General features: G+C 38.2%; 1 protein-coding gene across 7 annotated transcripts in view; it reads right to left on the bottom strand.

Moving 5' to 3' along the window:
- The window catches only part of FAM13A (family with sequence similarity 13 member A), a 394397-nt gene that overhangs the window by 314322 nt on the left and 54638 nt on the right, over positions 1–25437 (bottom strand). For 3 of the 7 annotated variants that reach the window (XM_032140990.2, XM_032141285.2, XM_032141198.2), the window contains exon 1: positions 5254–5532. In XM_032140990.2, the coding sequence (XP_031996881.1) occupies positions 5254–5500 (247 nt within the window). In that variant the 5' untranslated portion in view covers positions 5501–5532. Of the gene's footprint in view, positions 1–5253; positions 5533–23418; positions 23667–25437 lie in introns of those variants that run through there. The other 4 variants (XM_032141134.2, XM_058432961.1, XM_032141067.2 and 1 more) reach the window with 4 other exon arrangements.

The raw sequence follows: 25437 nt of genomic DNA, 5'->3' as shown, positions 1-25437 counted from the left end.
TTAAAAAGTCAGGAAACAACAGGTGCTGGAGAGGATGTGGACAAATAGGAACACTTTTACACTGTTGGTGGGACTGTAAACTAGTTCAACCATTGTGGAAGTCAGCGTGGCGATTCCTCAGGGATCTAGAACTAGAAATACCATTTGACCCAGCCATCCCATTACTGGGTATATACCCAAAGGACTATAAATCATGCTGCTAGAAAGACACATGCACACGTATGTTTATTGTGGCACTATTCACAATAGCAAAGAGTTGGAACCAACCCAAATGTCCAACAACGATAGACTGGATTAAGAAAATGTGGCACATATACACCATGGAATACTATGCAGCCATAAAAAATGATGAGTGCATGTCCTTTGTAGGGACATGGATGAAACTGGAAAACATCATTCTCAGTAAACTATCGCAAGGACAAAAAACCAAACACTGCATGTTCTCACTCATAGGTGGGAATTGAACAATGAGAACACATGGACACAGGAAGGGGAACATCACCCCCCGGGGACTGTTGTGGGGGTGGGGGGAGGGGGGAGGGACAGCATTAGGAGATATACCTAATGCTAAATGACGAGTTAATGGGTGCAGCAAAACAACATGGCACATGGATACATATGTAACAAACCTGCACATTGTGCACATGTATCTTAAAGCCTAAAGTATAGTAAGAAAAAATAAAAAAATAAAAAAATAAAAATAATTTAAAAAAAGAAAAAAAAATAAAGCATAACCAAAATACCAACCTATGATTGAATTATATGACCGGTCACCCCTATAGTCCCATTCCCATGCCTGACACAGTGCTTACTGTGTATCATAGGTGTACAGTAAATATTTGTTGACCTGAAAAAAACTGCCAAGTAATTAAACAAATTGAAGTATTATGCCCTCAAACTTTATATTACCCTTCAAACTTACATAATTTCTTTGGTTTATTAACATTATAGTTTCAAATACAAGAAGGGGCTTGTGTTTGTCTACATAGTAATTAACTACATAGCCTTTCAAAGTACAGGTGCCAGGCCTACCTGAGCCTGCCCAGTCAAGATTCTGATTCAGTAGATATGAGGTGTGGGCAATGCATGTGTATTATGAAGATTCCACTAGTAATTCTATTTCACATCCCTCATTAAGAGCGACTGATATAACTTAATAAAATGTTTAGTTTGCATTACCCGAATACACCCTGTTAAAGTATAACTAACAGTATGCTAAGGAGGGGCAGAAGAAAATCAATCCCTAATTTAAATTTTGCCAACATTTTCATATGTTGATGGTGTGAGTGTAAATTGTTTCAGCTCTGACAGAGTTCATTACACATGCAAATATCCTCTGACCACCCAGGAGTCCACTTCCAGAAAGGCAGTCTATGCACACACTCATATGTGCTTGAAATGCCATATGTTAAAGGTTAACCATGGAATCATTGTTTGTAAACAATAGAAGACTGGAAACAATCCATTTGCCCATCAGTATCGGACTGCTTAAAGACATGATATATACATATGGTAGAACAGTGTGCAGAGGAAAAGAAAATAATTAAAAATGAGTAAAGCTCTTTGTGCAATATGGAACAATCTCCAAAATACACTGATATTTAAAAGATTCAGAACAGTGTGCAATATTTGTGATAAAAGGGAAAAAAGAACACACAGACTTATACTTATATATACACGAAACATCTTAAGAAGATACCAGAAATGGGTATAGTAATACTGTTCTAGAGAGAGAAAACAAAGGTCAGGAGACAGTTTGTAGGGAGAGACTTTTCACCATATACTCTCCTATATTTTTAACCACATAAGTTTATTAACTATTCAAAAAATATTAAAATTTTTAAAAATTAAAAATGTAAAATATTTTTACACAATAAAAATATGATCAAGAGACTATTATCCAATTAATGTTGAGAGAAAGAACACCGATTATGCCAAAACCAAAATATTATTTTAGGTACCCATAGTTGGACATCTAAATGAAATATACAACCCTACTTAACAGATGAAATGAATGATCTAGAAATCCATTTGTATCTAACTCAGTGGGATACACAGTCTTAATCAAAACCAAGTATGTAAATAAATCCTGTTAAAGCTGGTTGTAACTCCTGGCTTCAAGATTTTGTAGGCCAAACTTCCATCTTCCTGTCATGCTATGTGTAACACTGTTTGTGTTTAACTGTTTGAAGTATTTGAATAAATCCAGAGCTGTTTTCTAAGAATCTGGCCTTTTTGCAATTTACTTCCTTTAATAAGGAGAAAAATTCTACGGAGTAAGAACAGAAACCTGGCTGTTAAGTTTTCAGAAAAAAAATATAATTTTGTCATAAAGAACTGCCTGAGAGTGGGTAGTTTATAAAAGAAAGAGGTTTGACTGACTCACAGTCCAGCATGGCTGGGGAGGCCTCAGGAAACTTACAATCATGGCAGAAAGCAAAGGGAAAGCAAGGCACCTTCTTCACAAGGAACCAGGAAGGAGAAGAAGTGCTGAGCGAATGAGGAAGAGCCCCTTATGAAACCATCAGATCTCTTGAGAACTCATTCACTATCAGAGAACAGCCTGGGGAAACCACCGCCATGATTCAATTACCTCCGCTTGGTCTCTCCCTTGACATGTGGGGATTAGGGGATTATAATTCAAGAAAAGATTTGGGTGGGGACACAAAGCCTAACCATATCAGTCATCTACATGCCTAGTAACCAGAGCAGATAGATGTTTTTTCAATTAACGTCTAGCCATCAGCAGAATGAATAATCTGCCATGGAGTCCCTGTCAAAAGTTGATATATGTTCCTATAGAGGAACATGTGATGAGTGCTTCTCACTCATTTCCAATAAATGATTCTTATCAGAAAGGGAGAAGAGATTTGTAATCCTGGAAAGATATGGCCTGAAACAAATTACTCAAAATACAGTAGACCCACCTTACCCACAGGGGATATGTTCCAAGACTGCCAGTGGATGCCTGAAACCTTGGATAGTACCAAACCCTATATATACTGTTTTTTTTCTATACATACATATCTATGATAAAGTTTAAAAAGTAGGCACAGTAAGAGATTAACAACAATAATTAATAATAAAACAGAATAGAGCCAGGTGCAGTGGCTCACATCTATAATCCAAGCTACTTAAGAGGCTGAGGTGGAAGGATTGTTTGAAGCCAGGAGTTCAAACCAGCCTGGGCAACATGGTGAGACTTGCCTCTAAAAATTTTTTTTTAATTAGCAGGTTACAGTGGCACATGCCTGTATAATGCTAGCTACTCAGGAGGCTGTGGTGGGAAGATTATTTGAACCGTGGAATATAAGGCTGCAATGAGTTATGATCACATCACAGCATTCCAGCCTGGACAACAGAGCAAGACTCTGTCCCTTTAAAAAAAAAAAAAAAGCAATACAATAGAAAAATTGGGAGAGATTTGTTCTTACCATAGATCTTAGCAACCTCCGCATACAATTTTTCTTCTTCCTTTATTAAGTTGAGAACTCACCTTTTCAATTAAAAGAAGCACTTCATGGCTTCTCTTTGGCATATCCGAATTGCCAGCATTATTATTCTTGTGCTTCGGGGCCATTACTAAGTAAAATAAGAGTCACCTGAACACAAGCACTGTGATACCACAATGATCGATCTGCAAATTGAGGCCACTACTAAGTGACTAATAGGCAGGTGGCATATACACATGGATACACATGGATACACTGGACAAGGGGAGGATTCAGGTCCCAAGTGGCAGGATGGCTGGAGATTTCATCATGCTACTGAGAAGGCTACACCATTTAAAACTGATGAATTGTTGGCCAGGTGCAGTGGCTCAAGCCTGGAGTCCCAGCACTTTGGGAGGCCAAGGCAGGCAGACCACCTGAGGTCAGGAGTTCAAGACCAGCCTGGCCAACAGGGTGAAATCCCATCTCTACTAATAATACCAAAAAAAAAAAAAATAGCTGGGTGTGCACCTGTAATCCCAGCTACTTGGGAGGCTGAGGCAGAAGAATTGCTTGAACCCGGGAGTTAGAGGTTGCAGTGAGCCAAGATTATGCCATTGCACTCCAGCCTGGGCTACAAAAGCGAACCTCCGTCTCAAAAAAAATAAAAAGCCCCCAAAAACTGATGAATTGTTTATTTCTAGAATTTTCCAGTTAGTATTTTTGGACCATGATTGGTCACAGGTAAGAGTGAAACCTTGGAAAACCAAACCATGCATAAGGAGGGGGACTACTGTACAGAATATTTTTGAAGCCTCAAGTTTTACATTTAAAAATCCCTACATGACTGAGCATCATGGCTCATGCCTATAATTCCAACACTTTGGGAGGCTGAGGTGGGAGAATCGCTTGAGCCCAGGAGTTCAGAACCAGCTGGGGCAATATTGGGTGAGAACCTGTCTCTACAAATAAAAATAAAAATAAAAATAAAAAAAATCAGGCAGTGTGGTAGAACACACCTGTGGTCCCAGCTACTCGAGAGGCTAAGAAAGGAAGATCACTTGAGCCCTAAAGTATGAGATTACAGTGAGCTATGATCATATTACTGCACTCTGGCCTGGGTAACAGAGCAAGACCCTATCTCTTAAAAAAAGATGTAGGGAATATGGAAGCATTCTCTCAAATTATCCAGACTTGTGATTTATTTTAAACAAAATCATCAAAAAGCTACACAGCTCTCAATAACTAAATGAGATATAATTTATCTTTTTACTGTGTAATGTACTATATTATTCTCCAAATGTTTTACATGCTTAATTTTATCACTCCAAAAATAAGTGAAACCACCCCCCACCACCCCGCATAGTAAGCTTTACATCATAGTTTTTTGGTGTCTCTTCTAAGTGTATGAGGATAGTCAACGCATTGAATAAGTTCATGATTGACCTCAGGTAAAAGAGATACCCAAAAACGTGTTTGATTACATTAAAAATTATTGACTATCAGTTGGAATTTAATTAATCTAGCAAACTATTAATATTACAACAGTGTATTTTAGCATTTAAAACTAGGAAACATTCCTAAACTAGAAATCTCTATAATTAAAGTGATTGCTCTATGGTTGATCAAATTAGTACTGTCAAGATCATGTTAAGCAGTAATGCCCTTTTTTAAATGAAAAGTATATTACACAATAATTTAATATTCTAATGAAGGTGCTTTAGAGGATAGTCTAATCATACATTATGAAATAATTCACACAAATAGTTTGTTTATGCAAGGGACTGTGAAAATGAACAGATTAAAGCATGACTTAACTCACCATGCTGCGTCAAATATTCCACTATATTCCACACTACTGCTGGAATGCCATTCTCGGTGAGCCCCTGCCGTTGAAGTTCTTGGAGACTGACTCCAAATAACTTCTGATAGGTAAAATCCTTCTGTTCATTTAATGGCACTGCCACTATCTTTTTCATGTCTTCTTTCAGCCGAACCGCTGCTTTACTTTGCTTAAAAGAGCGTAAGAAAAAAGAGCAGTCAGTCATATTTACCACAGGAGGTTGCATGGTTACAACAGAAACACCTGAATTAAAATGTGTTTGAAGATGAATAGTTGTGGTCTTATTTTTACTTCAACTCAAATCAAAATCTCTAACATCTCTCACACGTTGCTCAGATATAATGGTTAAAAGGAGTGAAAAGTATAAAAAACCTAAAGCCACAAATGAAGTGTGCAGCTGAGAGGGAGCAATACACTACCGTATCTAAGATACATTACTACAGTAACCAAGGGGTGTGACTCAGCAGTACCTGGTTAACAGGAAAATAAAACATTTATAAGAACAGTGAAACACCAGGCAGATCCTGAAACAATGAGATGTTTCTAAAGACAAAAATTTGTCTCAGTGTCATTTTAAGGTAGCTTTAATTTAAAGTGTCAGAAGGAAAAATTAGAATGACCATTCTTCATGTATAATGACCATTATAGTTCTCTGATTTGATTACATCTGTAAATATCTCAGTAATCTTCTGGAACATAATATCAACTCAGTTCTTACTGAGGTTCAAAATGCCCTCAAATCTTTGAAACAACATTTAGGTAGTCGCAATTTTAAATTTTTCAACAAGATTGTATTATATATATTATAAATAAAAATGCAACTTAGATTCAATTACCTCAAGTTAATAACATAATGAAAAATTCATAAGAGTTTGTTTCTTCCTTGTAATAAAAATCTGCATCCAAGCAAAGAGGAATTTTTTAAGCATGTGTCTTATATAAATGTTATTGTATATGTTAATAAAACCAAACACTGAAAAGAGAGATGGCAAAATGCGAATGGTCTTATTTGGGGGCAGAAGCAGTAAAATTGGAGGAAACTTCCACTTTTTGAGAATGAATGTAGCAGGTTACCAATGTGGAAATACTATTAAATGACTTAAATCACCATCATTTAGTCACTAAAGAATCCTAAGAGTAGAAACATTACGTTCAATCTAGAGTTGAGGAAGCAAAAACCAGAGTTAAGTTATTTGGTAAAATCAGAGAACTAGTAAGAGACAGTTTCATCTTGCTCTAGGTCCGTCCATGTTCCTCTCCTTAATTATAATAGATTTATATTAATGTTATAGTGCAGTTTATGTACAATTATAGTGACAAACTTATAAATGCTATATGTGACATAAGATAATTACAAGTTAATTCTATAATCTTTCAGTAGGATACTTGTCATCTCAATTTGATTTTAAATTGTATAATCTTCAGAATCAGGTCAGCTTTTACTAACATATCTGCATCTTTTATAGGTCATATTTGAAAGCCATATTTCTCCAGTGAAATTTCAGCCAATGTAAAGGTACAATACAGATTTAGTATCTATTAATATTATAAATAAGTCATGGGGTAGCTACTATGGAGTAGTAGCAGTATGGGCAAAACCCATGATCTCTGTTACCAAGGAATTTATGATTTTGTTAATTAAGTCAAACTTGTAACAGTTAATAATTTCTTTTTCTTGTAGGTTTATAAATGCATCAATCTCCTTCAACTGAATCCATGGGAAATTTCAACCAGGTATATCTGGTGAGCAAGCAGCTAAAAAATAACCAGTAATGACAAAACTTAAAAAAAAATTTCAAGTGTAGCATTAAAAACAGCTGACAGTGAAGTTAAATTACATACATTTTATCTTATTTTATCTGCTTACACAAAGAATACAGCATAGTGGTTTAGAGCATAGACTATGGAACAAGACTGGATCAAATCCCATTCTGACTCTTATTAGCTATAACCTTGCACAAGTCATATAACCTCTGTGTACCTCAATTTCCTCATCTATAAAATGGGAATACCAAGAGTTTGTATGTCATAGAAATGTACAAGGTAGAAATGAGTTCATTTACGTAAAGGAGTAAGAACAGTGCCTGGCATACTCATTGAGTACTGATTGTCATAATCCTTTTCCTTCTCCTCCTCTTTCTTCTAGGAATTATTATTCTGATTTCTTCTTAAAGTAATGGAAAGCTAATTAATCATTCCTGTGGTAAATATCTCTATAAAGGTTACTTTTTTAAAAGGGAAACGTGGTTGAGACACATTTCATTGCTGAATATTCTGATGACCTAATTACTATTCTCCATACATCTCTAATTTTCTAAAATCTGTAAGTATGACCTTTGAATGAAGATAAAATAACTTTATATGTACTTATCACAATTCCTTGATTTATTCCTAGAAATTCACAAGGTTTTCTTAGAAATTCTGTCTATATTTGAGTTTAAAACCTTGAATTAGGGCCAGGCACGGTGGCTCACACCTGTAATCCCAGCACTTTGGGAGGCCGAGGCAGGCAGATCATGAGGTCAGGAGATCGAGACCAACCTGGCCAACATGGTGAAACCCCATCTCTGCTAAAAATACAAAAAATAAAAATAAAATAAATAAAAAAAAGTTAGCCGGGCATGGTGGTGGGCGCCTGTAGTCCCAGCAACTCAGGAGGCTGAGGCAGAAGAATGGTGTGAACCTGGGAGGCGGAGCTTGCAGTGAGCCGAGATCGCATCACTGCACTCCAGCCTGGGCGACAGAGCGAGACTCCATCTCAAAAAAAAAAAAAAAAAAAAAAGTTACTAATTAAGGTATTCTGAGTCTACCTTAACTGTTTAAAGTTTTGTTTGCATATAAATTCCCATGCATCACTTGAGTGTGAAGACTGGACTATCTGGAGCATATTCATGGGTGTGTGTGTGTGTTTGTGTGTGTATAAAAACAATATAGGTTCCCACATAACAAAGACAACCACAGAACCTTAAGGTTTTACTGTTAGAATAATCCTTAAGAGCCTTCTAATTCTTACACTATCACCTTAGTAGTAAGAAAATCAGGACCTAAAAAGTTGTAGTTTCAGTCAAAAAGGGCTGTGCCTAGAGTCCAGATCTCCTGAGTTTTATACCAGTATACTTTTTTATAATTAAGTACTGCTGACCTTGTTGATGCCTTTTTGTTAGAAAATAGGATAGTTAACAAAATACACTGATTGTAGTAAATATTTATTGTGGTTTGGGGACACTTAGTCTCCATTTGTCCTTTTTCCAAATAACAAATCCAGACTGTGTTTTGGGGAATGACTGCATGTTCACTGTGAACAGCTTTGATAACAATACTACCCAAAATGATTGCCTTGCCTCTAGGGAAGACGGGGGCTGAGTCTCTCCACCAGGTGAATCAGATTCCCTTCTCCTGCAAACCACTGAAGCTTGAGTGGCTTATCATAAAGACAGAAAATGAGTACTACTGTAGTGCTCTAACAAGATGGGTGATCGCATTTGCCATCTGCATCACTGCGGCGGATATGGTCCTTCATTGACTCTTTCTGACATTGTTCATTCTTCCACTGTTCATTCCATTTGGTAAGCTGCTCCAGTAACTTTCCAATAAAGTTTCTTTATGCTGAAATTAGCCAGAACTCATTTCTGTTCTGTAACAACACACACACACACACACACACACTCTCTCTCTCTCTCTAATTGATTAAAATACCCAGAAAAAATTTAAAATTATCAGAGAAAATAGAAAATTAAAGTTTTAAGAGATAAGAAAAAAATTAAAATGATAATGGCAGTGAACTTTTATGGAGTCTTTACTGTCTATGCCAGTCAGGGCTGCCAATACTTCAAATGGCTTCACTCATTAAATCCTATAAAAAAGAAACTCTAGGAAGGAAGATACTTTTGTGATTCCCACTTCACAAAAGGCACAGAGATGCCAGTAAAGTGCTCCAGTTAGCATAAGGAAGTGGTGCAACCAGGAGTCACACTCAGGCAAGCAAGCTGAGTCCAGGGGCCACAGTCTTAACACTGTCTCCAAATAGATAGTGGTGAGAATAAAAAACACATGCTGTAAAGATGAGTGCACTTGCTAGAAATGAGAAACAAATTCCATATTCTTGTAGCAGAGAAAAATAGTTATTTACATGTTTCATGGTCTCTTTAATACAAAGTAAGGTATGTTCAGAAGCAACATCAATAATTATGATATTAAGACCTGAATAAAGACGGCTTTCATCAATACAGTAAATAGGACAAATTTCAGAAGCCTTGAGTTTTTATAATAGCTAACACATAGAAGGGACTGACTGTATCACAGACACTGTTGTACATGGTTTAAAATTAATGTCTCTCGAAAATAAACAAGGGGAAAGGGCCCCCACTCAATAAATGGTGCTGGGAAAACTGGCTAACCATATGCAGAATAATGAAACTGGACCCCTACCTTTCACCGTATACAAAAATTAACTCAATATGAATTAAAGACTTAAGTGTAAGACTTAAAACTATAAAAATCCTGGAAGAAACCCTAGGAAATATCCTTGCGAACATCAGGCTAGGCAAAAAATTTATGAGTGAGTCTTCAAAAGCAAATGCAACAAAACCAAAATATAACAATTGGGACCTAATTAAACTAAAGAGCTTCTGCACAGCAAAAGAAACTATCAACAGAGTAAACAGACAGCCTACAGAATGGGAGGAAATATTTGCAAACTATGCATCCAAGAAAGGACTAATATCTAGAATCGATAAGGAATTTATACCAATCAACAAGAATAAAATAAATAACCCCATTAAAAATGAGCAGAGGACAAGAACAGACACTTCCTAAAAGAAGACATATAAGCAGCCAACAAACATGAAAAGATGCTCAACATCACTCATCATTAGAGAAACACAAATCAAAACCACAATGAGATCTCACCTCACACCAGTCAGAATGGCTATAATTAAAAAGTTGAAAAACAACAGATGTTGTCAGGGTTGCAGAGAAAAGGGTACATTTATATGCTGTTGGTAAGAATGTAAATTAGTTTATCCCCTGTGAAAAGCAGTTTAGAGATTTCTCAAAGAACTAAAAATAGAACTACAATTTAACCCAGCGATCCTATTACTGGGTAGTATACATCAAAGGAAAATAAATCGACTGGGCACGGTGGCTCATGCCTGTAATCTCAGCACTTTGGGAGGCCAATGCAGGTGGATCACCTGAGGTTAGGAGTTTGAGACCAGCCTGGCCAACATGGTGAAACCCCATCTCTACTAAAAATACAAAAATTAGCCAGGTGTACTGGTGGGTGCCTGTAATCCCAGCTACTCGGGAGGCTGAGGCAGGAGAATCACTTGAACCTGGGAGGCGGAGGTTGCAGTGAGCTGAGATCGCATCACTGCACTCCAGCCTGGGTGACAGAGTGAGACTACGTCTCAAAAGAAAAAAGAAAACAAATCATCCTAACAAAAAGATATCTGTGCTCATATGTTTATTGCAACACTGTTCATAATATCAAAGACATGGAATGAATTTGGGTGCCCATGAGTGGTAGAATGGATAAACAAAATGTGGTACACATAAACCATGGAATACAATGCAGCCATAAAAAAGAATGAAATCATGTCCTCTGCAGCAACAGGGATGCAGCTGAAGGCAGTATCCTAAGCAAACTAATGCAGAAACAGAAAACCAAATACAGCATGTTCTCACATATAGTGGGAGTGAAACATTGGGTACAGAAAAAGGGAGGAGAGAGGGAGAGGGAAAAGGGCTAAAAAAGTTCCCTTTGGATATTACGTTCACTATTTGGGTGACAGAATCAATAGAAGCCCAAACCTCAGCATCATGTAATATACCCTTGTAACAAATCTGCACATGTACCCTGAATCTAAAATTTAAAAGACAAAAAATAAAAAATTAATGTGTCTAAGTCTCAAAATCACCTTATCAGTATGTACTCTTAGCTATTTCCATTGGGATAAGAAAATTAAAGCACAAGAACAACAAAAAGGAAAGAAAGAAAAGAAAAGAAAGGAAGGAAGGAGAGGAGAAGAGGGAAGGGAAAAAACGAAAAAGGAAAATTGAGGTGCCACGAAAAGAAACTTGCCTAAGTTTACATGGTGATATGGTTTACATTTGTGTCCCTGCCCAAATCTCATGTGGAATTGTAATCTCCAATGTTAGAGGAAGGGCTGGATGGGAGGTGATTGGATCATGGGGGAGGATTTCTTCCTTGCTGTTCTTGTGATAGTGAGTGAGTCCTCACAAGATCTGGTTGTTTAAAAGTATGTAGCACCTCCTCCTTTCCTCTCTTCCTCTTTCTCTGGCCATGTAAAACATGCTTGTTTTTCCTTTGCCTTCACCATAATTGTAAGTTTCCTGAGGTCTCCCAAGCCTTGTATCCTGTATGGCCTGCAGAACTGTGAGCCATTTAAACATCTTTTCTTTATAAATAATCCAGTCTCAGGTAAGGACATGAGATTTGTGAAGGGCCGGGCACAGAATGATATAATTTGGATTTGAGTCACAACCCACATTTACAGCAATGTGAGAACAGACTAATACAGTAAATGGGGTACCTAGGAGTGGGCATTGCTATAAAGATACCTCAAAATGTGAAAGCAGCTTTGGAATTGGGTAATGTTCAGAGGTTGGAACAGTTTGGAGGGCACAGAAGAAGAAAGGAAGATGAAAGAAAGTTTGGAACTTTCTAGAAACTTGTTGAATGGTTGTGATCAAAATGCTGATAGTGATATGGACAATGAAGTCCAGGCTGAGGAGGTCTCAGATGGAGATGAGGAGCTTATTGAGAACTGGAATAAAGGTTACTCTTGTTATGCTTTGGCAAAGGAAGTGGCAGCATTTTGCCCCTTCTCTAGGGATCTGTGAAACTTTGAACTTAAGAGAGATGATTTAGGGTATCAGGAAGAAGAAGTTTCAAAGCAGCAAACCACTTGAGATTTGACCTGGCTGCTTCTAACAGTGTATGGTCATATGCATGAGCAAAGAGATTATCTGAAACTGGAACTTATATTTATTAATAAAAGGAAAACAGAGCATAAAAGTTTAGAAAATTTGCAGCCTGATCATGTCGTAGAAAATAAAATTCCATTTTCTAGGGAGGAATTCAAGCCAGTTGCAGAAATTTGCAGCTGAACATTCAGAGGAACTGAATGTTAATAGCCAAGACAATGGGGAAAATGTCTCAAAGGCATTTCAGAGATCTTCACAGCAGCCCCTCCCATCACAGGGCTGGAGGCCTAGGAGGGAAGAATGGTTTCCTGGGCCAGGCCCAGGGCCCTGTTGCTCTGCTCAACCTCAGGACACTGGTCCCTGTGTCCCAATCACTCCAGCTCCAGCCATGGCTAAAAGGGCCCAAGATATGTCTCAGGCCACTGCTCCAGAGGGTACAGGCCATAAGCCTTGGTGGCTTCCACACATTAAGCCTATGGGTGCACAGAGGGCAAAAGTTGAGGCTTAGGAACCTCCACCTAGATTTCAGAGGATGTATGGAAACTCCTGAATGTCCAGCAGCAGTCTGCTGCAGGGGTGGAGCCCTCATGGAGAACCTCTACTAGGGCAATGCAGAGGGGAAATGTGAGATTGGAGCTCCCATACAAGAGTCCCCACTGGGACACTGCCTAGTGGAGCTGAGAGAAGAGGACCACCATCTTCCGGGATCCAGAATGGTAGATCCACCGACGGCTTGCATCGTGTGCCTGGAAAAGCTGTAGGCAATCAATGCCATCCCAGGAAAGCAACTGAGGGGCTGTATCCTATAGAGCCATAGGGGCAGAGATGCCCAATTCCTTGGGAGCCCACACCTTGCATCAGGGTGGCCTGGATGTGAGACATGGAGTGAAAGAAGATTATTTTTGAGCTCTAAGATTTAATGACTGCCCTGCTGGGTTTTGAACTTGCACAGGGCTTGTAGCCCCTTTGTTTTGGCTGATTTCTGCCTTTTGAAACAGATGTATTTACCTAACACCTGTACCCCATTTTATCTTGGAAGAAACTAACTTGGTAAAAAAAAACAACTTGGTTTTGATTTTACAGGCTCATAGGCAGAAGGGACTTGCCTCATCTCAGATGCGACATTGGACTGGACTTTTGAGTTAATGCTGAAATGAATTAAGACGCGGGGGACTGTTGAGAAGGAATGATTATATTTTGCAATGTTAGAAGGACATGAGATTTAAGAGGGGCCAGGGACAGAATGATATAATTTGGATTTGAGTCACCACCCACGTCTCATCTTGAATTGTAATCCCCAGTGTTGGAGAAGGGGCCTGGTGGGAGGTAATTAGACTGGGGAGTGGATGGTAATAATGAGTCAATTCTCACAAGATCTGGTTGTTTAAAAGTGTGTAGCACCTCCCTCTTTCCTCTCTTCCTCCTCTTCTGGCCATGTAAGATGAACCTGCTTCCCCTTCACCTACCACTATGATTGTAAGTTTCCTCAGGCCTCCCCAGCCATACTTCCTTACACAGCCTGTGGAACCAGGAGACTATTAAACCTCTTTTCTTTATAAAGCACCCGGTCTCAGGTAGTCTTTACAGCAATGTGAGAACAGACTAATACACATGGCTGGTAAGGTTTAGAGCCAGAACATAACCCCAGATCCTTAAGGCTCCAGTGCTAGAGCTTTTATTGATGACACACTATGGTATCGCCAGAACCTTTAATACTGGCAGCTCTGGGAGGGCCCAAGGGGGCCAACATTACCTGTATGCAGCTCTGTTTAACTTAATACAAAATCCAATTTTAGACTACTGAAATCAATGGCCTGTATTTCCTTATGGTGATCCTTCACAAATTTAAAGCCCATATATTTAAAGTACTTTGAAAGATAATCAGATTACATTGCTGGTTAAATTCAGAACCATGTGCTCCAAGACTCTTAGGGACTGGAGCTAGGGTTAATAAATCTAACAAGGAATGTATAAGATAGAAAGCCACCCCATCACCAAGTAAAAGTAGTGCAAGGAAAGTACAAGGTGATCCTGAGACATCTCACTCCAGAAAGCAATAAAAAAAATGCTCAAGGCCTAAGGGGACACGTCCACAAGACCTATGGGCCAGTGTAATGGAATCCCACTGGGCAAATTTAGGACAGTTAGAGCACCAAGAGTAACCATTGTAAATAATAACATATTTAGTTAACCTAAATTTTTTATTAATACATATAACCTATGTATTAACATATTTAATACACTAATAACATAGTGTATTAAAAATCCCTGAATCTGTAATAAGTGAGAGAAAGGGGTAAAAAAGTTAAGGCCTTCTTTACAGAAGAATGCTGCAGTTAAATGTAGAAGGAATGACAATTAGAAAACCACCATTTTTTCTCACAATCACTTAATAAATAATGTAAGCAAGGATAATCAGCAGCTGCCAAAACATCAGCTGAAAGATTGTTGGAGAATAAGATTTTCATAGTGTCAAAAAGATTACCTCACAGAGATTATATACTTATTGCAAAGAAAAAATTCACTATTACAATTATATCTGGCTATAATCATCTTAACTTGTTACCCAGAAGATACAATTTATCATTACTAATCATGAGAGGACTTATCATGTGCTCCTGATGTGATGCATTATAAAGAACACATAATTTATCAAGTATTCTTGCTAAAAACCTTTAAGGTGATGTTCACTAGCTTGTAAACCTAACTTCTAGTTTACAGTAAATACAGAAGCTAGAAGAAAAAGTTAAAAGAGACTGTGAAAAAAGAAACAAATCCAGAAGGAGGGACATTCTAACACAGTATCAGCCTGGACTTTTCAAAACATCAATGTCATGAGGGAAAGACTGGTTCTAGATTTCAAATAAGTTAAAATATACAACCTTCAAATGTAATATATGAATCTTGATTGTTTCCCCACTTATTAAAGAAAAACATGGATACATGTCATCATGCATTTTACCAAATTCACAGAATGCATAACACAAACAGGGAAACCTAATGTAAACTATGAGATCTACTTAATAATAATGTATCAATATTGGCTCATCAATTATAACAAATGTGCCACACCAATGCGAGATGATAATAATAGAAGAAACTGGGAAGTAAGGACAAAGAATTATGTGGGAACTTTGTACTTCCTAGTAATTTTCTGTAAATGTAAAACTGCTAAAAAAAAAATGTCTACTCATTTTTAAAGGCAAAATTAGGCCAGGTGTGGTGGCTCATGCCTGTAATGCAGCACTTTGGGAGGCCGAGGCAGAAGGATCACTTGAGGCAAGGAGTTTGAGACCTTTATATAAGCATAACTGACATCAAAAAAAGGGATGAGAGTTGTTCAAGACCAGCCTGGGTAACAAAGTGAGATCCCATCTCTACCAAAAAAAATTTTTTTTAATTATCTGGGCATGATGGCTAATCCTCCCACCACAGCTTCTCAGGAGGCTGTGGCAGAAAGATCACTTGAGCACAGGAGTTCAAAGCTGCAGTGAGCTATGATCACACCACTGAACTCCAGCTCAGGTGACAGAGCAAGACACTGTCTCTTTAAAAAAAAAAGCAAAAATAAAAACAGCCAATTGTCTCATCAGGACAACTGGGAAAATGTGAAAATGTATTGGATATTAGACAGTGTAACTTTAAATATTTTGGGTATAATAACATATCATAACATCAGGTAGGAACTAATTTATTCCAGTTATAGTATTCCTTATCCTTATGAGGTGCATGCTGAAACAGGGATGCAATGTAATGATGTCTTCAAATACTAAAATATTTCAAACACGAAGTGTCTACACCTGTATATATATTGTATATATGCATATGTATACAAACATAGAAAGAGACAGAGGGAATGAGTACAAATATCACAGAATGCTGACTTTTAAATCTAAGTGGGCAGTATACAGAGTGCCCTTTCAACTTTTATGAATGCTTGATATTTTTCATTAATAAAAGATTTGGAAAAAATAGGAATCCCTCAAAGAGATTCCCAGCTAACAAAGAGTTATACCTTATACCAATTTTTTGACAGCATAAGAGGAAAAGGAACATGTTCTTTCCAAATTGCAATTTAAAAATTAACAATAACAACTGTAGGATTACTATTTTATAGAGACATAGACAATCATATTAGCTTGGATAATGTTGGCATCATTGGGAAAGGACTAGATCTGAAATTAGGGCACTTGAGTTTGAATCCTGGTTTTGCGGTTGACTGGTATAGTCTCACTGGGAATGTCAGCCTCTTTGGTGAATGTGCAGCTTTAGAAAAGAGCAAACTCAACAATAAAGAAGGATGACCCATGCGGTCTGTGATGGTTAATACTTAGTGTCAACTTGACTGGATTGAAGGATGCAAAGTATTGTTCCTGAGTGTGTCTGTGGGGGTGTTGCCAAAGGAGATAACATTTGAGTCAGTGGACTGGGAGAGGCAGACCCACCCTCAGTCTGGGTGGGCACCATCTAATCAGCTGCCAGCAGAGGAACACGGAAGGACTAAACTGGCTGAGTCTTCTGCCCTCCATCTCTCTCCCATTCTGGGTGCTTCCTGCCCTTGAACATCAGACTTCAAGTTCTTCAGCTTTTGGACCCTTGGTCTTACACCAGACCCACTCTTGGACCCTTGGATTTTCCAGGAGCTCTCGGGCCTTCAGCCACCTACTTAAAAGTGTTATGAGTGTGAGTATAAGGGAGATGAAGAGAGGTGTTAGTGAGTACAAACATACAGTTAGAAAGAAGGAATACATTCTAATGATTGATAGCAGAGTAGGATGACTATAGTTAACAAGTATTGTGTATTTCAAAATAGCTAGAAGAAAGGACTTGAAATGTTCCCAACACATAGAAATGATAAATACTTGAGGTGATCAAGTCAAATACCTTGACTTGATTATTACACAGCCAATGCATTTAATAAAATATCACATGTACCTCATAAATATGTACAAACATTATGTATCAACAAAAATTGTTATGAGAGTTTAATTAACCTATTTATGCCAAAGGTTGCAGATTTTTCTTGCTAAAAATCAGACCTGGATGATGACTTTAAGCAGTGGGATATAAATAACTCCCACAAGCTTAGCATTCCAGTAATTGAACACTAGGCATAAATAGGTTAAATAATGTATATAAAAGCATTTCTCACACAGTGAGAAGAGAGTTAATGCTGAAAACATTGATTAAAAATTTCTTTGTGGTGACCAATTTTTTAAAAGGATACCATGGCAGGCCGGGCACGGTGGCTCATGCCTGTAATCCCAGCACTTTGGGAAGCCGAGGGGGGTGGATCACTTGAGCCCAGGAGTTCGAGACCAGCCTGGCCAACATGGTGAAACTCATTCTCTACTAAAAATACAAAAATTAGCCGGGCGTGGTGGCGGGTGCCTGTAGTCCCAGCTACTCGGGAGGCTGAGGCAGGAGAATGGCGTGAACCCGGGAGGCGGAGCTTGCAGTGAGCTGAGATTGTGCCACTGCACTCCAGCCTGGGCGACAGAGCGAGACTCCATCTCAAGAAAAAAAAAAAAAAAAAGATAACCATCATGGTCTTGAATCTTGAACTTATGCAATACTTGTTTGTTGTACTACCTAAGAAAATTTGATTCTACTAAATATAGAACAAGAGAAACAATGAGGAAGACAGATACAACTACATATAGGTAATATTCAGGGAAGTAGCTTAACAGACTGTCTTAATCTGTTCAGACTGCTACAACAAAAAATACCATAAACTGGATGTGCTTATAAACAAAAGAAATTTATTTCTCACAGTTCTAGAAGCTGGGAAGTCCAAGATCCAAGGCACCTACAGATTCAGTGTCTAATGAGGACTGGCTTTCTGGTTCCATAAATGGCTATCTTTTTGCTGTTTCTTTACATTGCAGAGGGGTCAAAGAACTCTCTGGGGTCTCTTTTATAGGGGTAATAGTCCCATTCATGAGGGCACCACATTCATGACCTAATCGCCTCCCAAAGTCCTCAATTCCAAATATCACATTGCAGAATAGGTTTCAACATGTGAATTTTGGAGGTACAACAATTTACTCTATGGCATTCCACCTCTGGTCCTCCAAAATTCGTATCCTTTTCGCATGCAAAATACATTCATTCCATCTCAACAGTCCCTAAAATCTTAACTCACTCCAGCATCAACTCAAAAGTCTAACATCCAAAGTCTCATCTAAATATCATCTAAATCAACTATGGGTAAGACTCAAGGTACAATTCATACTGAGGCAAACTCCTCTGTAGCTGTGAGCCTGTGAAATCAAAAAAGTTATGTGCTTCCAAAATACAAAGGTAGGTCAGGCATAGGATAAACACTCCCATTCAAAAAGGGGAAATAGAAAAGAAGAAAGGAATGGCAGGTCCTGAAAAAATCCAAAACCCAATGGAACAAATTTCATTAGACCTTAAGGCTCAAGAATAATCCTTTTTGGCTCAATCTCTGACCTTCAGGCCACTGGGACCTGCCTCCACATCTTTGCTGGGCAGAGGTTGAGCCCCTAAGTCTCTAGGTGCTCCTGCCCCCATGGCTTTGGTGGGTTGGTCCTGCAGCAACTCTCTGCCTAAATCTCACACTGTGGCTCTGTGAAATGTTGGTCCTATCCTTGAAATCTGTGTAGAGGCAGCCAGGCTACTATGTCTCATGCACTCTGGGCACTGGCAGAGAGAGCTCTATGTGGTCACTAAAGTTTGCTGTCTGTACCCTTTGGAAGGGCAGCCACCTTGCTTCACTGGGCCTTTTGGAGTCACAATGGGGCAGCTATGAAGTGTGGCACTAGAGTGTGGGAACTGAGCCTAAGATGTAAGGAGGTTCTGGGTAGCACTTTCTGAAGTCCCACAAGCACCAGGCACAGTAGTCCCTCCTTTGAAACTACTCTGCCTTCAAGGAACTTGCACTCTGGGCCGGGGATGAGAGTAATAGCTCTGAGGATTTCTAAACTGCCTTTGGGGTAATTCTTCCACTGTCTTGGAGAATAGCTCTGGGCTTCTGTTGACATAGCTGATACATATTAATTTCCTTATAAAACAATGGCTTGGCCAGACTTTTAGCGTTCCCCACCTAGAACTCTCTCTCCCCACTGGCTATCTTATTTTTAATAATATGGATAGGCTGAGAATTTTCCAAATCTTTAAGCTCTGCTTCCTTTCTGATTAACAACTCCATCTTTAGGTCATTTATCCCTTCTCACATATGTACAAAGAACCATATGCCAGTCAGGAGAAACCAAGGGGGAGGAAACTGCTTACAGTAAACTATAATCTCATCAGATAACCGTGAAAAATTAACCATCAGAAAAGAGACTAAAAGTTGTCACCATATCCACACTGACTTTTCATCTATTGTTCTGAGTGAACTATAAGCAGTTAAACAGTTATAAGCAGTGAGGAGAAACCAAGCCACCATTTCAGCACTTTACTTAGAAATTGCTTCAGTTAAATATCCAATTTCATTGCTCACAAGTTCTTCCTTCCACAAAATACTAGAACACAAACACAATTCAGTCAAATTCTTCACCACTTTATAACAAAAAAATCATGTTTCCTCCAGTTTCCAACAACATGTTTCTCATTTCCATCTGAGACCTCATCAGAATGGTGTTTGCCATGCATCTTTCTATTAACTGATAATTACTATGATCAGGAAAGGCTGATATGGCAGAGAAGGCAAGAGCAACAGGACATTTGAACGTTAAGTAACACAGAATTCAGGGAGTGTGGTCCTTTCCTCCCACTTAAGCCCTGTCAAAGAAGATAAACCTACCCTCATCCTTTTCCTCTTTTTTCTTGCTGTGATTTAAGTTGATTCAATAAATCCCATGAATGGCATATTTTAATGTGGTACATGACCTTTCTGTAACGCAACTGTACGTTCCTGCTTGTGCTATGGGATACGTGGAAGGTAGCTGATGGTACCAGGTGGTAAGACTACAGGAGCAGAGGTCCCCAAGTTAGAGAGAAAGGCTACGAGGCCTGGGACATTCTTGAAATTATCAGCACCAGCATGAACTGGGGACAAATCAGGTGGAGTGGGCTGTTAGGCACTGATATTACCAAGAGAACCAATTCACAAATTGACCAGTCATAGATTTGAGACCTAAATTCACCAGAAATCATAATACCCAGAGGATAGGAATCTATACATGCATTTCAACTCCTCCTTCTTCATCCACTAGAATATGCAAACTCCCACTTTCAGCCCACCAATCTTTAATATATCCTGATGCCACATTGGATAGAAGAGCAGGAGAAGCAGAAAATCTGACTCAGGATTCACCTGAGAGAATCATCCAAAAGTGACATTTAAATTGGCAATACGTTTTTGAGCCTACTATAGTATCATGAGCAGCAAAATTTCTTAACACTAACAACATGGCAAAGAGTTTAAAAAAGAAAAGAAATGAGGAAGATAAAGTAGGTTAGTCAATGGACATAGAAACTGAGTTTATTGGAACCAATCTGTGTCCCACTTCAAGAGTCCACACACACACACACACAGACACACACACGCATACATACACACACACACACACGTACATACTACAAATATCTAGTACTCATTATACTGTCTGAAGTATTAATATCTTCAGCAGCAGGATACTTGAGCAGTTGCTACATATATGTATAAGTATGTAAGTCCCAAATGTTGAGGTTCAAAAAGCTATACCCCAAAATATGGTGCTTTGGAATGCTGGGTACTGTTAATTAAAATGTCTCAGAAATAAGCCTCAGAACCAAGGTCTCTCTCTCTGCCTTTCCACTCTCCTGCCCTGCCCTCAGTCTCTCTGATCCTTTTTCTTTCCTAAAGCACTGAGAGTGACTCTCTCTGGAATTTCCTTACCTGATTAAGGAAGCTTTTTCCAAAAGAAATGCAATTGTCTTAAGACCTACTTCCTGAGAATCTCATCAAATAACCATGAAAAATTAACCATCAGAAAAGAGACTAAAAGTTGTCACCATATCCCCACTGACTTTTCATCTATTCTTCTGAGGATAGCTCCAAGCAACTGGCTGGGAGACTTTATCTGCATAGAAACACAACCTTCATTCACGGTGAAGTTCCACCCCTCACCTTTCCACCACCTCACCATAGCTCAGGGAAACGCTGTCCCAGGCCATTGCTCTTTGAACCCATTCATTCACTTTAAAAACTATTTACTACCTCTCTAAAATTACCTGCAGCTCCCTACTTCTCTCTTCCCCAAAAATAAGGCATTTAAGCTTCAACCACCTGGCCCTTCTTTGAATCTCATATTTGAGGGACTCTCATATCCATATACACATGAATAAATTTGTAACTCTTTTTCTCCTATTAATCTATTGCCAATTGTTTCAATAAAATTGCAGAAAGGGCAGAGGAAAAGCTTTCTCTTCATTCCTACACAAAGTAAAAAGTAGTGTATCAGCTCATTGAATGTATTAACGTGTGACTTAGTTCTTCCTTTTTTGTCACGATGTTTAAAATTTTTGTTGTTGTTGTTCTCCAAAAGCTATCTTTTTCCAGACATGCTATGGTACAACTGTTGAAAATGTATTTCCTCCTACAGTAAAACCGAGACACAGCACAATCAAAGGCCAACCTTAAGGAGAAGGGTAGAAATGATTGAGAATTACTCATCTACCAGAGTGAATAATCTCTTAAACTATCTAATTTTTATGTCAACTTTAACTGAAATTTTATACATGCTTTGGATATAAAGTAAGGGAAAATATAAAGTTTTATACATGAGTCAGTGTGCATTTCAGTCAAGGTAGAGATCAATATATTGCAGGTCAAGGGAAAGAAGTAAAGATCTAATCAGACCATCAGAGATGACTACCAATCTTCATGACCAATAGGTCAATCTGCTGCCTCATTCTACACATTTTCAGTTCTACATTGTTTCTTTTATAAAGCTAGAAAAATAGAAGGGCCACCTCTGCAGTAAAATAAAAGTCAGTATTTTACACACAGATAAATCAGATTTTGAAGGAAACTCTTTGGGGTGATAAAAAAAGAATAACCACATGGATACCTGGATGCTACAAAGCCTCAGAGTTAAAAGGAAGACAGAGTGACACACAGGGTGCTGAAAAGTTTTGAGCCTGGAAACAAGGTCATCCTGCAGTTTCACTAAGAAAACTTAATCTGTAGGGCTGGTCTACCATCTGGTGACCATTTGGTGACCATTTGGTGTCTGTGTGTCAAAAATTGCCCAGATATTTCTAAACTTTTCAGAATGCCATCAGAAGCTACAGCAAATTGCAGCTCTTTCTGAAACACACACAAAAAAAGAGGATCTGGCCTGAGTGTGATTTTTTAAGTGAGCAGTTAAGGTGATAATAAGGAAGAAGATATTTCTCATTTAATACATTTTAGAAAATAAAATGTCCCTATGGAATACAATAGCAACTTGAAATATAAATATGTGTAATTCTCATACAGATATATGCATTTTCTATATAGTACAATCAGAATTTAAATTACAGCATTCTGTAAATTAGATAATTGCCAATTTTTGATTATTACAGAAGATTTTATACAAGCACCAGCAGAATAATTTAGAAATTCATGAATTCTAAAAATTCTAAAACCCCAGAAATATGTACATTTCCCCAAGGATTTTATTTCAGTGTTATTTATTAATGCTACTGTGTTATAACAACCATTCATATCTACAGTTTAAGGATACACAAACATTTATCAACCGAGCTTTTCCACCATCACTTTCAGCAATCATGCTGAAACAGAAACTCCAGAATTACTAAATGAAAATAGAAATATAAAACAGAAAAATGTCATGCATATACTCAAAAGTAATAAATTAATGGTTACTTCAATTCCTTCTCAAGCTAGCCACAAGATTTCTCTAATAGCTATAATGAAGCATTCATGTTTAACTATTCAGGGACAAGAAAGTCTAAAATGCTTGAAAGTGCTCTACTTTAAATCAAGTTGACTTAACGGAATAAATCAGCATGCATCTTTCACCTTTTTTGGAAACTAAAGTGCACAAATATGCTGAATGCCATCCCAAATCCTGCCTAATACCCATTTAAGTAGATAGGAATTTAAGTAACAAATCTTTCCCCACCTCCTCCTGGGAAGGAAAAATAAGTTAAACAAACATTTCATCAAAACAGGGAAGGCAAGGCCCTCTCCTAAAAACTGGCAGTGAACACAGAAGACAGAAGAAGGCCTATACTTACACAGATGGCTAGAGCTCCTGCCCCCATTCTCTCAGGAAGCGTCTGGAAGAACTGAGGAAGACCAGACGAAAATATTAAAACGACAGCAAAATACTAAAATTCCATTCAGCATATATTCTTTGATGTGAAAAACAGCTCCCAATCCAAAGGCCCCAAGGTAAGCGAAGAGCAGCTTCTAACATTTTAGGAAGAGTGGTTTTGCTTCTCTTTCCGCTGAACCCACATGGCTGGAAGGACTGCCTGGAGTTGAAATTTGATCCACAGCCTCAGTGCTGGCAAGTAGAGGGAGTCACGTGACACGGGTCTTAAGTCGCTGACATCTTTTTTTTAAACCTGACTCCCTAGATCCTACACACAGGCTTCTTTGGCTCAGAAAACTGCCAGTCACCTGGTGGCATTCATTAATAGGACCAACAGTGCACAAAGTGAAAACACAGACTTGCTTCCCAGACTCCACACAGCTGTAAGAAAAATGTACGTATTCAGATTCAGGTTTAAAACTGCAGGCACATTATTCATTTTTTCTGAGGCAGTTTTCTCTACTACTCTTCCTTAGAAACCAGCTAAATTCTACCAAAATTTTCTTCCTTCCATCCTATCCCATCAGAATTGTTTTAAATGAAAATGCTCTATTTTATGTAGCTGTTACTGCTTCTAATTACATATGAGTTGTCTTATAAAAATATACTGATGATAAACATAAACAACATACTTCTAGACAGCCATAATTCTACATATGTGATTTGCAGTCTGAAAAATTAGCTAACTAACTTTTCAATAACTTTCTCTTCTACATGCTGTCACTAGAAAATTTGATAGATTGTAAAATTTCCAAATATTTGAACTAATAGCTAAAATAGCCACTTCAGGTAAGCCAAAAGGAAACTATCCTATTTTTATTTTTGTTACCATTTTTTCTGTCAATTTGTTTTTCTTTTTTCTTTTGCTGTACCTATTGACCCATCCTCTAAGTTCTCTCCCCTCACCCCCAACCTCCCAACAGGCCCTGATGTGTGTTGTTTCCCCTCTTTGTGTCCACATGTTCTCAATGTTCAACTCCCACTTACGAGTGAGAACATGTGGTGTTTGGTTTTCTGTTCCTGTGGTAGTTTGCTGAGGATGACGGCTTCTAGCTGCATACATGTCCCTGCAAAAGACATGATCTTGTTCCTTTTTATGGCTACATAGTATTCCATGGTGTATATGTACCACATTTTCTTTATCCAGTCTATCATTGATGGGCCTTTGAGTTGGTTCTATGTCTTTGTTATTGTAAACAGTGCTGCAATAAACATACGTGTGCATGTGTCTTTATAGCAGAATGACTTATACTCCTTTGGGTATATACCCAGTAATGGGATTGCTGGGTCAAATGGTATTTCTGGTTCTAGATCCTTGAGGAATCTCTATACTGTCTTCCACAATGGTTGAACTAATTACATTCCCACGGACAGTGTAAAAGCATTCCTATTTCTCCACATCCTCTCCAGCATCTGTTGTTTCCTGACTTTTCAATAATTGCCATTCTAACTGGCATGAGATAGTATCTCACTGTGGTTTTGATTTGCATTTCTCTGATGATTAGTGATGTTGAGCTTTTCTTCATAGGTTTGTTGGCTGCATAAATGTCTTCTTTTGTGAAGTGTCTGTTCATATCCTTTGCCCACTTTTTGATGGGGTAATTTGTCTTTTTCCTGTAAATTTGTTTAAGTTCCTTGTAGATTCTGGATATGAGACCTTTGTCAGATGCATAGTTTGCAAATATTTTGTCCCATTCTGTAGGTTGCCTGTTCACTCTGATGATAGTTTCTTTTGCTGTGCAGAAGCTCTTTAGTTTAATTAGATCCCATTCGTCAATTTTGGCTTCTGTTGCCATTGCTTTTGGCATTTTTGTCTTTGCCCAGGCTTTCTTCTAGGGTTTTTATAGTTTTGGGTTTTACATTTAAGTCTTTAATCCATCTTGAGATAATTTTTGTATAAGGTCTAAGGAAGTTGTCCAGTTTCAGTTTTTTGCATATA

The sequence above is a fragment of the Hylobates moloch genome, unplaced genomic scaffold (genome assembly GCF_009828535.3).
Source record: "Hylobates moloch isolate HMO894 unplaced genomic scaffold, HMol_V3 SCAFFOLD_2, whole genome shotgun sequence".
Classification (NCBI taxonomy): domain Eukaryota; kingdom Metazoa; phylum Chordata; class Mammalia; order Primates; family Hylobatidae; genus Hylobates; species Hylobates moloch.
The sequence above is the reverse complement of the archived record's forward strand: the minus strand, read 5'-3'. Positions and strand labels throughout refer to the sequence as shown.